We start from the raw sequence: 14,904 nt of genomic DNA on the forward strand, positions 1-14,904 counted from the left end.
TGGGTTGGCACAGCACTGTTCTGCCTGGCATGAAGTGCGTGGGTGTGAAAAGGGGACGTTACAATCAATTGCACAGTCCTACACATAGCAGCAGCCTGCTAGCCACAACCTGGGTCAGCTTCTCAGGACCGGCCATGGCGGCCGCTGCTGTAGCTTCCCTGCATTGCAGTGGTGGCTGATGACTTTTGGTAGATGAGGCACACACCACAAAGTCTCACGAATTCCAATATATGTCCTCCTCCCGGCACTCCTGGCTGGGGCGTGTCTCTGCTCTGCCCTGCCAGGACTGCAGCCCCCCCGCCGCTCCTTGCGTCTGCAGGGAGCCCTCTGAAGCTCCGCTGTCATGGCACTGCTCCCTCCCTCCCCAGCCAGGAACGTGGGAGCCGTCCCTGGGCAGGAACGGTTCAGCCTCAGAGTGGCCTCCGGCGCAGCTTGTCCTCCTTGCAGTCCACTGGGCCAGGAGGACGGCAGCCTCCCCAACACCTTGCGTCCTTGTGTCTTGGGCCCCTCAGCTGTGGAGCCCTGTCAGTGCTGGGAGGGGGGCCCCTAGCAGCCCTGCTGTCAGAACTGGCCTTAACTGCTGCAATCCTGCCAGGGCCTCACCAAGCCCGTGGTTGCCACATGCTCTCATAAAGAGACTCCTAGGTGTGGTTTGTCACCATGGCAACAAGGCAGCTTCCTGAGGCACTCTTGCCTATACCATTATTTGAGCTTCACCCAGAGCCCTACACTTTCTGGCATTGCGTTTCACTGCGGGGACGGGGAGAGAGCGAGTAGCACGACATTTAAATTAAATCACAAGCCCCTGCTTGTGGACTTACATCCCTTATCTAACATGTACATGCTTAACCGTCCTTAAACATCAGTGTATAGACACAATAAACGCAGCGTTGGGGAGTTCGCTGCTGAAGGTGCTGGTTGGGCGTGTCTCACTCGCCTAGGCTGACACGCCGCCACTGCTGCATGGTAGCTGCAGCAGGAAGCAGCACAGCTCCAAATGTCAAGGCCATGGTAAACCACTGCTCAACACAGCGGGGAGGAGCGTTCCATACAGTAACCTTACAAGCAGACCCAGAGTGAGTGTTGCTGGTGAACAAGATTAGCCTTGCTGTCTTATAGTACAGGTTCTGCTGACTTACTGGAAGTTCGTGCCAGGTAATAAGAGGCTTTAAATTCTCAGCACCGTGGTGCACCCCTGAAAAGGCACGAGCCCAGCTGATTCGGTCACAAGACTAATTAGTCTCTTTAATGTTTATCTGTGGCTGAAAATACTCCTGCAGGTACCTCAGCGAGGTGTCAGCTTTTGGAAGACTCTGAGCTGCGTCTTCCTTCAGATATGCTAATTCCAGCGAGGGGTGCCCCAGAGAGGTTTTACATGGTACTCACAGTGGAACCACTCTTACTTTAACTTCAAATGTCATGATGGAGGAGCAGCTAGGCCCCATTTCAGTGACTGGCATTGCCAACCAGCACATCAGGTCACAACACCACTCAGTTTGGGGGTCCTCTCAAATGGGGGGCTTGGGCAAACTCCCCCTTCCTCCACACCGGTGGCCCTGCCCCTTAACTGGCACCCCTGCCAATGGCATGTACCATGCATATGGCTGAAGGTGCCACTGTGCCCAGTTGTGCAGAACACCCAAGCTCAGATATGCAGAGAAGTTGGGGTATGCCACATGTGTTTGAGGTGGACCTCAGAAAAAAAAGGCAGGTGGCATCCTGGAGGGATACCATGCAGATTCCACTGCCCCAAAATAGCGCTCAGTCCAGTTCCTATGTCGTTAAAAGATTAATCCCACTGTAACACCATAAACTGCAGCATGGTCTCATGTGGCATGTGGAGGACATTGTTTCAAAAGATGATGGGGCCTAGTTCTTATGCTGCTGGTGGGTGAGTCCTATCACAGTGGGAAAAGACTACAGTGGGATTGCCATGTGGTTAGTGTGTGTGGACCCCCTGGAGTCCGATGCCTGATTCCCAAAGAATGGAATGTGAATCATACTGTCCTACCCAGAGACAGTAGTCTGTTCTCTAGCCTCACTTACCGTAACTCCTGCAGCAGTGAACTTTCCTTGTGTGTGTTTGTGTTGGAGAAGAGCTGTTCAGGCGATCTGATTAGCTCTTCCATGGGAAGAGGAGATTTTGGAAGTTGTCTTGCCGAGAACTGGCATATATATCACTGTGGGGAAAGCACAGTGATCTTGTTGCACCCTGCAGTCTCTATGATGGGTATCACTATATGGAAGGCGACATTAAAACCGCAGGGCCCACCACCAGGACAGGTACCTGCACTGTTTTCTTCTTCTACTCAGAAGATACTGTGATATCATAATCCCAGCAAAGTGGCACACGTCTGGATTGGTGCCCATCGTAAAACAAGAGAATAAAAACGGAAAAGCCGGGCACAAGAATCCAAAGCAGAAGCAGCAGCCTGGAAAGTAACCCTTTGGACAACCACAGCAGCAGCCATATTTCATTATAATTGAGAGAATGATGCCACAGCCAAAGAACTGGGACACGTTGCGGTGTTGGACAAGCACATTTGAAGTCTTAGCTACCTATGGACAAAGCCAAAACACTTTTTCCCCAGTGGGGGGATGTTATTCCACCTGGTCTATCAGAGGTGGTAGGATGCACATATTACATGAACTGGGTTTTCAGCCAAAGAGCTAAGGCCAGAAAGCACCACCAGATCAGCTAGTCTGTCCTCCTGCATATTACACCACCCAGCACGCACACACAAAACCCAACGGCCAAAGTAGTACAGTGTGTGCCAGCACCTGCGATTGTGAAAGCACCGGTGCACTGGATCAGGGCTATTTGCATTATGGCTCAAAGCACCCAGCAGTCAGTCACCCCATGAGACCACACAACATCACACTGCATGGTTTGTCAACAAGGTCCTCTCACCTGCTCTCAATGGCTACTGCTGAGCGTGGACAGATGAGAAGAGCCCAGAGAGGCTCCCACGTATCACGGAACAGAAAGCATTTCCTAATGTTAATGACAAGAGAGGTTAAACCTAAGGGCAGATTCCAAATCAGAGCACTTTGCTTAAAATAGCCAGAAGCTGGTCAGGCAATAGTAATATGCTGTTGGCCACAAGGGGGCACTTTGGCCTCTGGCCTAGATCTGAAAACAAACCTGCCAAGTGACATTCTTTTATCAGCCAGCAAATTGCTTCTCACTTTGTAGCTACTCCAGCCCAGCCTGTTAGTTAGTCTGCAGCTTGGGGAGGGGAGTGGAGTGGGAAATTACAGATTTCTTTGAGCTGGCCATGAGATTCCATAGTTCCTATCATACTTTGTTCCCCAGTCTGTGCTGAGGGTGGCCAGACCTGTTTACTGCAGGTGCCTTCAGGCAGAACTAGTGGAGTAAGGGAAATTAAGTGAGATCTGGAAGTATTTTTTTAAAACAGCCACCCAGATCTCTCACGCAAGAATGCTTTTGTGGGCCTCCAGCTGCTGCAGGCTCACCATCTCCCTTTCAAAAGCCAGGAACACAATAAGAAGCAAGCAAGAGGGCACTCAAGCATGCAGAAACTCCAACAGGCAATGGTAGTGTCAACCTGACACAGTCCTACATGGGTCACTGCTCTAACTGGCATGGAAAGGCCCTGCTAGAGCCCCAAAAAGCAAATACTTTACCTCACTAATAAAGCAAATAAATATGTTTCCCTTGGAGCCATTGTGCGGGCACACACACACCCCAGTCTGTTATACTGCAAATACCTTGGACTGCATCTTTCTGCAGGAACAGAATACTGTCCAGAGAACTGGGTAAAACTTCCATAGCTCTCTATACTTCCACCCCAGCCTACACCTCTACCCTCCCTTCCCTGGTGTTTGCTGTTGATTCATTTCTGGTCACTCCCTTTGCCACCCACCTGGAAGAAATACTGTTGGAATTTCATGCTCAATAGAGGATCACAAACTTTGGGAAGCATTTCATTTTTACTCTAGAATAGAGACGCAGTAGTTCAAATGCGGTTTTTCTCCAGTGGGCAATTATTGGATTGCTGAGGCTCATCCTCATCAATAATTTTTTTTAATTGTCTGCCTGGAATTTTAATCAAAATATATATTTATGTAAATATATATTATGGGAAGGTGTACAAATTTGTTTTCATGCTTGGTAGCCAAAGACCCCTGGCACCAGTGTGTGGATGTGCTGCATCATTTGGTTTTTGAACTTGTGAGCAGTTTTTCATTGTAGTTTACCATTGGCCACAGTGCTGTAATGAAATAAACATTCAATAAGTTGGTCATAACCCTCCCCCCCCAGCAACCAACTTTGTACCTCCCTTCACACCACACCACATATCCACCAGAACCTCTTACTCCCTTGGGGGTTAGAGTACATGACCCTTGCGGGTCCCTTCTAACCCTATGACTCACCATAGGCCAGGCGGCTTCCTTCAAAAAACAACTCCTGAAGATCCATCTACTCCATAAATCCTTCTGGCAAGAATATGCTCATGCCTGTGTTTGCTTGTATTACACTGTGTTCTTGTGAGCCAATTGGGGCAGGGACCCATTAGCGGTTTGACACACTGCACCTCTTTTACAGGGCCACGTACACAGAAAATGCTGTATAATAAGGCTAATCATGCTTTCTAGCCACCTGGACTTTCCAGAGATTATAAGAGCAATCTCCAGCCTGTTTTATTTAGAATTCTCAGAAAACACTACAACTCCGATGGTTCACGGCCCACTCCTTGGTTAATAGGACATTCATGCATCTCCCCTCTCAACATAGGTTTCAGAGTAACAGCCATGTTAGTTTGTATTTGCAAAAAGAAAAGGAGTACTTGTGGCACCTTAGAGACTAACCAATTTATTTGAGCATAAGCTTTCGTGAGCTACAGCTCACTTCATCCCTCTCAACACAGTAAACTTGAAATTACCATTAGTGGCCATACTTATTGTTCCTAACCCTGTAGTTCTGATGCAGGCCAAATTCCCCCTTCCCCCTTCTTAAGATCTGGTCTTCTGCCTGCAAGTGATCTACTGGAGCTAGCCCCGTGTTTGAAAGGGATCAGGCTGGACCATGTAAGATTTCAAGAGAGGGAGTGACTGAGGCTTTCTTGGCGGTGAGAAATCCACCTGCATGGGGCAGTGCAAGAGAAAGAGCTACCTAGGAGAAGAGGCTGGGATTGGAGGCGCATGAGTGGTAGATATTAGCTAGACTGGAGTGCATCCAGGGAAGGTCTTGAATTCCAGGAGAGCAATCCTGAACTGGATCCAGGAGTGCTGTAAGCAAGACACAAGAAGTAATACTTCTGCTCTACTCCGCACTGATTAGGCCTCAGCTGGAGTCTTGTGTCCAGTTCGGGGTGCCACATTTCAGGAAAGATGTGGACAAACTGGAGAAAGTCCAGAGAAGAGCAAAAAGAATTATTAAAGGTCAAGAAAACATGACATATCAGAGAAGATTTAAAAAATTGGGTTTGTTTAGTCTGGAGGAGAGAAGACTGTGGGGGGACATTATAACAGTTTTCAAGTATATAAAAGGTTGTTACAAGGAGGAGGGAGAAAAATTGTTCTCCTTAACGTCTGAGAATAGGAGAAGAAGCAATGGGCTTAAATTGCAGCAACGGCAGTTTAGGTTGGACATTAGGAAAAACTTCCTAACTGTCAGGGTGGTTAAGCACTGAAATAAATTGTCTAGGGAGGTTGTGCAATCTCTACCATTGGAGATTTATAAGAGCAGGTTGGATAAACACCGGTCAGGAATGGCCTAGATAATACTTAGTCCTGCCTTGAGTGCAGGGGACTGGACTAGATGACCTCTCGAGGTCCCTTCCAGTCTATGATTCTATGATCCAGAAATGGGTAGGAAGCCAGGGAAGAAGACAGAGGATGGCATAGTATGATAGTATGATATGAGAAAGAGAACAATCCGGCCACAGCATCCTGGCTCCCCAGAAGCTGAGAGAGCAGGGAGGTGCGGTTTTCAGAACACGATGTGCTGATGGCCCAGAGAAGGATTTCAGGAGAGACAGGGGTAGGGGAGGAATAAGGGGTAAAGGTAGGGATGACATTATTGCAAAGCACAGGGGATACCAATGATGTCCACTTTCAAAGGAGCATCCCAGGCAGTCTATTAAATAATGTTGGGCAGGTAACGGACACCACATCTGCCCACACACTGGCTGCGCTGGTGAGTCTGAATGGCGCTATATGAAAATCACATTCACTCTTGTTATTTGGTGCTGAAAAAGGCAGCCAGGCGGGAAGGGGTGGAGGAGGAAACAGCAAAAGAAAAGCAATCCATTTCATATGGCTTCTCAGCCAGGACAAAGGCAGGGGATAAAAGCCATTTGCTGACAGGTGAGACATGGCAGTGAAGTGTCAGCTAAGGTGATTCTCAGGCAGACACTGAATGGGCCTGTCCACTGTGGCTCAGCACTCGGATGGAAAGGCTTGTTTCAAAGTGAACATAAGGAAGACAATCTCTTTGTATTGCGAGCTGGTGCCAAACTCAAACAGGCAGCAAAACAGTGGGAAGCCATCAGGGCCTTGCCCCATGTGCTGCAGATCTGAATAAGCACACAAGCCCTTGAAGATGAGAGTGGGTCCTGTCCAGCACGCGGGATCTAAGGGACACTTGTTGAGGTACACTCCTAAATTTCTCCGCCCAGCTGGGTCTGTGGGGTGAGAGTAGAGCACCCAGCTGTCCTGACACCCTGACTTCATGTTAGCGGGACTTGGGAAGCCAGTAACACTCCCATGGCAGCCATGGGGAGGTTCTACCAGCTTCTCAATCCGCTGACCACTATCAAAGTCCATCCCATGGTTGTAGCTCACAGCCTGGACTCTGGCTCCCTTGCTGCTTCTAGCATTGCAGTACAGCACCCTCTCTCCTTGGCTGTGCACTTCAGCTACCTGGCACTCCAGAGCACTCTCCTTTGCCACAAAGTTCCCCATTGCCCAGGTCTTCCCGTGGTCAGAACTAACAAAGCAGAAGGCATGTGGGGTGGGTTTTTTCCCAGGGTCAAGTATCCGATAGGCGTAGGCAGGAATCACGAGACTCCGAGCCTCATTGAGCAACTGTAAACCGTGGCCTGGTCCCACTGCAAAGGTGGCCCAGTCCTTGTGTGCTGTGCCAATGACAGTCTCAGTGAGATCCTTCGCAGGGCTCCAGGAGCATCCATTATCAGTGCTGGTGACCTGGCACAGATGGACCAAGTTGGTCTTTGTCTTGATCTGGTAGTTTTCAGAGACCTTTCCTGGGACAGCTATAAAGAACAGAATGAGGTTCCCAGTGACTTCATCGTACACAGGACATGGGTTCATGGAACGGTGGCCCTCCAGCTGCGCATTGACAATGGTCTCCATTTTATTCCACTGCCATGTGGGAGTGCAAAGGGGGACAAGGGGAAAAAATAAATCAGTGTTACAGAGGAAGGATCCTTGTATAAAAGATACAGGCAGGAAACAAGGGGCAGAAGAAGAAAATCTAGTGGTTAGAGCAAGAAACTGGAAGTCAATGGTTTATGCCCCAGCGCTGCCACTGACTTGCTGTGTTATTCAGAAAGCTAAATAACGAGACTGGTTTTCACAGGTGCCAAGCACCTAGAGATCGCACTGAAGTCATTGAGATGCCTGAATATGGAGTCAGGTACCTAGCTTTTGTCATCCACGTTTGAAAACTTTGACTTAGCGACTTGCCTGAAGAGACACAGCAAGTCAGAAGCAGAGCTGGGGTACAGATCCCACAAGTCCCAATTCCCTCCGTCTTTTGTTTATATTTAATAGCACACAGCATGGCCATGGAATCACAGGGCTAGAAGGGACCGCAAGGGTCATCTAGTCTTTGTACTAGTTGCACTGCAACTAGAAGATGATTCCCCAGTACAGCCATTGATTGATCATTTTTAGCCTTTGTCTTTACCTGGCATATTTAACTAATATTTTCCTTTGTGGGGTTTGTATATTTTTATTTTAATAAACCTCAGCGTGCAGACAGAAATCACCAAATCTCTTTCTGACCAGCTGAACTCTATCTAACTGAATTATTGTGGGGTTATATGTGTCATTATTACTGAATATATATATAACTGTAGTGCTCTGAGACCCCACTTGTGATAGGCAGAGACAGGGTCTTGGTCCTGAAGAGCTTAAAATCTAAGACAGTGGATTTCAACCTCTGGTCTGTGAACCCCTGTGGGTCCGCAGCCTATGGGTAAGATTTCCAAAAGGGCTGCACCTCCATTTGAAATTTTTTAAGGGTCCGCAAATGAAGAAAGGTTGAAGACCACTGATCTAAGACAACAAGCCACATCCGAAGGACCAGAGGAGAGGGATATAATCCCACAGATACTGTATTTTAATATATTTGCAGCTGTTAGAAGTTATTACAAATGGATTGAGCATCAACTGCCCCCAGCTTGCCACCAGCCTAGCTGTCATTAACAGGTGAATTATTAAGTTAGCCAATTCACTCTGATGGGCTACACACATGAACCAGTTCCCATATGCACATCCCATACACACTTTTGTGCGGTGTAGCAATTTTTGACTATTTGTAAGCTAGATATTTGTTTTACCAGAATGAAAAGTTATTTACCTCCTGTTTTCACCACCTCCCACCAGGCTTACCCCCCAGCCCGCCTTTCTCTGTCTTGTGTCTCTGGATCCACGCCAGCAGTCCCTCTGTTCCTGTCTCTCTCTAGCTGGCTCCCTGAACCACAGTGGGTATCCCAAGGTGCCCCAGCAAGCCTATTACACCCTCATCTCTCTGGTTCCCTGTCCTGGCCCTGCACCCAGTGTACTGCCCCCCGAGTAAGTGAACCAAAGCCAAAGCAGCTTTAATGAAATGTGCATTACCTGAACACGATGGGTAGTCCCATCATATGTGCCTCTGCGCATTGCTATCAGCTTGGCGTGTTCATCCACCTCATCCTGCCGCTCCTCGGCGAATGCCAGGATGGTGCAGGACTGCGGCACATAGAGCAGGGCTGGGATTCGATAGCTCCAGAATCCCTTTCGGAACAACGTCTCTTCTTGTAGGACAGGAAGTGAAGCCATCAGGCTGTGGGAATGGGGAGAAACGTGTCATGGTTTGATCTACCTATCACACAGCATGAGAGACAGACAGTGACGGCTTGCCAATCCAGCCCTCTCCCCTGGCAGACAGAGGACCCATGAAATGCACTTTCTGCAATCCTATTTGGCTTTTTCTCTTTCACCTGGCTCTCTGTACAAACCACTTCATATAATCCTAGCCACGCCACTGACAGTACAGTGCAGGCTCAGCCCAGGGCCTGGCTGATTTTAATAGAATGGAATAAAATAAGCACATTAAATAAATTAATTAAAATGTTCCCAGAAAATAAAAACAAACCCTTTTAGTTAATGAAATTCAAAGGCTGCTTTGTTCAAATTAGAGGACTGGTGGGAATGAAACATTACAATATTTTCCCCAAAGAGTTATTGTGGTTTTTCACTATGTTTCCAAAAGTCAACATAGAAACAGGGTCAGTTCTTTTCCAGACAGCACCTCGATATGTCCCAGAAGCCAAAGACAGCCCCTCCCCAAACATGAGCTCTTTGAACCCTACAAAGCTGACTGCAACCCAGACTGTCCCTGGTACCAGTCTTGTATCACGTGAGGCTGGCAGGGGCTGAGAGTACTATACGGGAAGCAGGTACTTAGTGTTATTCAACAGCAGACTGAAAAGCAGTACTTCTGGGTTCCAAAGGACATCCCATTCAGTGCTTGTCAGCAAGAGGGTCAGCTAGCTGCATCCCAGGACTTAGGAGTGCAAGGTGCAGGAGCTGCTGCTGGAGCACTAGAGGATGGGGATCACTTCGGAGCAGGATCTTCATGTTTCTAATAGGGATGTAGAAGACCAGGGATGTGGAAAACCAATCAGCGCTCTCCGGAACATATGAGCCAAGACTCAGGGACCTGGGAGACTTTACTGAATTTAATTTGAAAACAAAACCCCTGAGTGATAGGTCTGTGGAGTCACTGTTGTGGAACAATGGGTCATGCGGTTTTCTGGCCATAGTAGGGGCCTAGCCAGAAAAAGCAAAGGACACTCGACTAATGCAAGCAACAAGTGAATGATCAGAATAGTAAATAATGGGTTTGTCGCCATGACTCTGCACTTGACAATGGGGCAGGGGAGCAGAGGTATTGTATCACTTATTTGATGGGAGGGCTGGCAAGAGAAGAGAACAAAAAGGGATGCAGGGGAAGATGGTTGTGCACAAGCTCGGAGCTCAGCCTCTGTAGGGTCTATGGGCCGGTTTTGTGCAGCTCTGCTCCATGTAACCTTGCAACAAAATGAACGTCCCCGATTCTTCTCCCCCTTGCCCTGCCTTGGTGCAAATCCACTGACTTCAGTGCAGTTAATTCTGCATAGAGGAGAACCAGGCCCATGGGTTCTGAAGCAGTGTGTGGGTGGAGTGGAAGGAAGCAGGAGACAATACACTGAGGAAGGGATTCAAAGTGCCTCCTACTTGAGTGGGTTCTTGCAACACTCTCAATGAGGGAGCGTCATATCCACTCATACACACATCTTTGGAAGTGCTACTGGTGCTACTATTCCCATGCAGGACCCATACCCCTTCTGAGGAGATCTTGCTCTTTTGGTAGTTTGTGTAGGTACAATGGAGTTCTCTGATGAGGCTGCAGAACCAGAGAGAGAACTTCATCCACCAGGAGAGTAATCTGGAGCAGTCTGAGTTTTTCTGCTCTACAAGAGAAAAGAAGATGCATTTAGCAGCTTGTCTAACTGGGCAGCTTTTACTGACTGTCATTACAGTGGTGAGACTATCAATAACTCACCAAGTGTATTTACTCAGTAAGCTTTATCCCCCACTTTGCACTACATAGGCCCATTTTATCATCACTTGAAGGGGAAGTGCTGATCGTGAACCACAGTGCTACAGGAGATATAAGCAAAGAATATGTGTGTGTTTTCACACCCTGAAAACACTGAGAATTTTGAACGAGCACTGCTAGGCAGAAATTGTTTGGACTGTATTGTATTTATCTAAGACCAGTTGTGCCTTTTGCAGAGCTACCTTGCAAGCCACAGAATCACAGTCAATCCAGACCAATGACAGTGAAGAGAGAAGTCTATTCCAGAGAGGCAAATCCTGTTCCACACTTCTGAAGTGCAGGGGACCCATATGCAGCAGAACTGTTAGAACTCCACTGCACAGAAGGGCTGGAATTTGGGGAGCCCACACAGCCGTGTACCTCTTCTGCACAGCAGAGCTCCGCTCCAAAAGGCTCCCTACGTTCTGTTAGGTGGAACGGAGGGGCTTCCTTTGGGTTAAAGGCAGAGGAAAGCGGCTGAGTCACTGTTCTCCCATCTTCACTGCACATGTACCTAGTCCCTCTGCGCTCAGTGCCCTCCACGTGCAGCAGCGCAGGGGTTCTCAACCTCAGTGTCACAATCAGGTGTCAGAGGGTCACAGTCCCCCTGCACTTCCCACATTTGCCAAACAGGAGGGGCTGTCCCAGGACGTAAGAGGAGGTCACTGGGTGGAAAAGGTTGAGGATTGCTGCAGTAGTGGCCGCAAGTCTAGGGCCCCTGGACAGCATGAGCGGGAAAGAAAGAGGATGACAGTTTATATCAGAGACTACAGACACATTGCAGTTTACCCTGAAATTTATCTGTAAACAGCCTTCAGCCTTTCTACTTCACCGAACTTCAGAGGGCGATTCCTCTAATCCTGTTCTGTGGCACTGCGTGGCAAAGTAGCAGCCGCTAGATTCTCTTAATCAGCTTTATGCTCTTTACAGTAGAGATTTTTAGTACAGGGTTAGTTCTTTTTCATGCCAGAATTTCTGACACTTAAGTCACACCCTCTTAAAGGGAACAGCATTGGCACTGCAGTAGGAGGGAAACTGGGGGAAATGTATCCTCCTGCGAAAAGGAGGAGAAATAAAACACAGAAAATCCCAACAAGAGACTACATGGAAGGTGTGAATGTCCTTTTCCTGGCATTGGCAGAATTCAAGCTGTACAACATGCTGTGCTGGTTCTGTCTGAGGATGGACACACCTGCTGATGGTCACACATTAGTCCCTGGTGTTACTCTGTCACTTACAGAGCAGCAGGGAGGCAGGATTGCACCTGCACTTTCTCTTTTGGCCACTAGAGGTAGCTCTCAGAGCTGAGGATCTGTAGGGAGGGGCAAAAAGAAGGGAAAGAGGAGATGAGAGAAAGTGAGGCACAGGCTAACTAGGAAGTGGGAGAGGGATCAAAGCAGAGGCAGCGTGTGAAAGGTGCTACGCAGAATTTTGACAACTGCCTGAAGTACCCTGAGATCCAGGACAAAGCAATTGTATCCAGCACATCCAGAGAGCAAAATGGATTAACACAGAGACTGGACCAATGCTGCATTCAAGCTTCAGAATGAGCCTAATTCGTACGTCAGAACGGGGCCCTTGCTGCCTCCTTCTCTCTGCCCCCTTCGACAGCCCCTGTGGCCTGCCTATAGGGTGTAGAGCCAGCCCATCTGACAGCAGGGGAATGGTGGTGGGCTGGAACACAGTTCTCTTGAAGGACACTTTAAAACAACAATGCAAACAGTGCACCACTGGCCTCAGCTTCTGTAAAAGCTTGTTCCTACTAAATGTAAATCTGGGCCTAAGTTAAAATGCCAGCTTGCTTTAACTGGGAGGCAACATGCAGAGGGAATTGTGCCCTCTCTGTCCTAATGAGAAGGATCTGCTGCTTTGCCCTGGAAAATATCCGTTCCCGAAGGGATTTCAGATACAGCTCCAGAAAGCAAGTATGTTTGTTATTCAGTATTGAAAAAACCCAAAACGTATAGGATCCAGAATCTGTTGCCGATGAGCATAGAACTCTAATTCAGAGTCTTTTCCTTCGGGAGCTGTACCTAGCGTCCATTCAAGATGAGCACAGAAATCCAGTCAACCTCCTTTCTAGCTCAATATTGGACTAGGGAGTGCTTTCTGTCTGACATTAGTCTCTTTCTGCTGTGTCACACCATCAGAGAAATCTCACAAAACAAGAGAATTTGTGTGCCACCTGGAACAGAGTCTGGGCTAAACCCGGATTAGGTCATGAGATTTCTTAAAGAGCCAGGCAGCCGGTAATTCTTTCCAGGACAGGTTTCAGAGTAACAGCCGTGTTAGTCTGTATTCGCAAAAAGAAAAGGAGTGCTTGTGGCACCTTAGAGACTAACCAATTTATTTGAGCATGAGCTTTCGTGAGCTACAGCTCACTTTATCGGATGCATACTGTGGAAACTGCAGAAGACATTATATACACAGAGACCATGAAACAATACCTCCTCCTACCCCACTCTCCTGCTAGTAATAGCTTATCTAAAGTGATCATCAAGTTGGGCCATTTCCAGCACAAATCCAGGTTTTCTCACCCTCCGCCCCCTCTCCCCCCCACCCCACAAACTCACTCTCCTGCTGGTAATAGCCCATCCAAAGTGACCACTCTCTTTACAATGTGTATGATAATCAAGGTGGGCCATTTCCAGCACAAATCCAGGTTTTCTCACCCCCCCACCCCTCTCCAAAAACCACACACACAAACTCACTCTCCTACTGGTAATAGCTTATCCAAGTGACCACTCTCCTTACAATGTGTGTGAAAATCAAGGTGGCACTTTTGCCCAGCGTATCCCATTCAAAGTCAGAGCAAAGGGGAACTGTTTGTGAGACATGTCACACAATACAATCCCAAGATTATTAAAAGCATTCTGAGTTAGAAAAGGGGAAAGCGCCTAATTTGACCCACTGTTGAACTGGTCCTGAGACTTCTAGTGAGGTTGTAAGTTGAAAGACGTACCTGCAGTAAAAACTTAATACCATGTTTGCCAGGGTGTCCAACCTGCCCTAGCATGTCCTTTCCTAAACAATCAATCAAGGTCTTCTTTTCAAGTCACTGTCCTGTGGGAGGCATGTCCTATAGTCTATAGGATAAGGCCCACCCAGCACTGCAGAGGCATTTACACTTTCACAGACAAATCAACACTTTCCCTGCTGTACCTTTGGTGGGGTGCAGCTCAAACGACATTCCTAAGAGATCCCACAAACGCTTCATGCACTTACTCGCTCATCACAACGCTCACCCTTATGAAAAACAGGTAAGAAGCATACAGATTAAAAGAAACACCTCACCCACAGCGTCTCCTGGAAGCTGCACAGAGGGGGGAAAACACACAGTGAACTGGTTATGTACAGCGAAGGCTCACCACTAGACGTCTCCCTACATACTAGCATACTAGACCAGGCAGGATCCTTTGAGAGAAAGAGAAATTGGCAGTTAGTGTGGATAAGTGACCCAAATCCAGAGTTAAATCTGAACCACTTTCCCGTACAAGAAAACATTCCATCTGAACTGGATCAGTTCAGAAGAAAGACATTTAACTTTCTAGCAATAGCAGTTAAGCTACTCATGAGAGTCAGAGCTATTCAATAGAAGTAAGGTGGTAGGGGGGAGAGCAGGATGGCTCTGTTCTAGTTAATGGCTACAAAGTCAGATGGGATGTTTTTCTTCATGGTCCTGTTGTCCCTTTCTAATGTTTATTCAGTCTCTTAGATAGCAGTTCATTTCAAAGTGTCCTTGAGCCCTGGGATTGGTTTGCCTGAGTATCATACAAGTCATGGGTTCTCAGCCCAGAGAGGGGTTGCAACCAGATGTCAGGGAGTGCATGCTTATACATGAGAGGAGGTCCCAGGGTGGAAAAGGTTAGGGATCACTACTAGGGTGACCAGATAGCAAGTGTGAAAAATCGGGACAGAAGGTGGGGGGTAATAGGAGCCTATGTAAGAAAAAGCCCCAAATACCAGGACTGTCCCTATAAAATCGGGGCATCTGGTCACCCTAATCACTACTGTAAGTAAAGACTGTGGCCCTAATCCAGCCACTAGCTGCATCAGAGTGGACTCTT

General features: G+C 47.9%; 1 protein-coding gene across 1 annotated transcript; it reads right to left on the bottom strand.

The window, feature by feature from the left end:
* Positions 1–4,817: 4,817 nt before the first annotated feature.
* Positions 4,818–14,177, bottom strand: NEU2 (neuraminidase 2). Its single transcript, XM_027832727.3, has 4 exons — positions 14,132–14,177; positions 10,579–10,709; positions 8,833–9,037; positions 4,818–7,350 (listed from the first exon to the last, which is right to left on the bottom strand). Exons 3-4 carry the CDS (start codon positions 9,031–9,033, stop codon positions 6,406–6,408), a joined length of 1,146 nt encoding a protein of 381 aa, XP_027688528.2. The 5' UTR covers positions 9,034–9,037; positions 10,579–10,709; positions 14,132–14,177; the 3' UTR covers positions 4,818–6,405.
* Positions 14,178–14,904: the final 727 nt, after the last annotated feature.

Source organism: Chelonia mydas, chromosome 9, assembly GCF_015237465.2.
Source record: "Chelonia mydas isolate rCheMyd1 chromosome 9, rCheMyd1.pri.v2, whole genome shotgun sequence".
Classification (NCBI taxonomy): Eukaryota; Metazoa; Chordata; order Testudines; family Cheloniidae; genus Chelonia; species Chelonia mydas.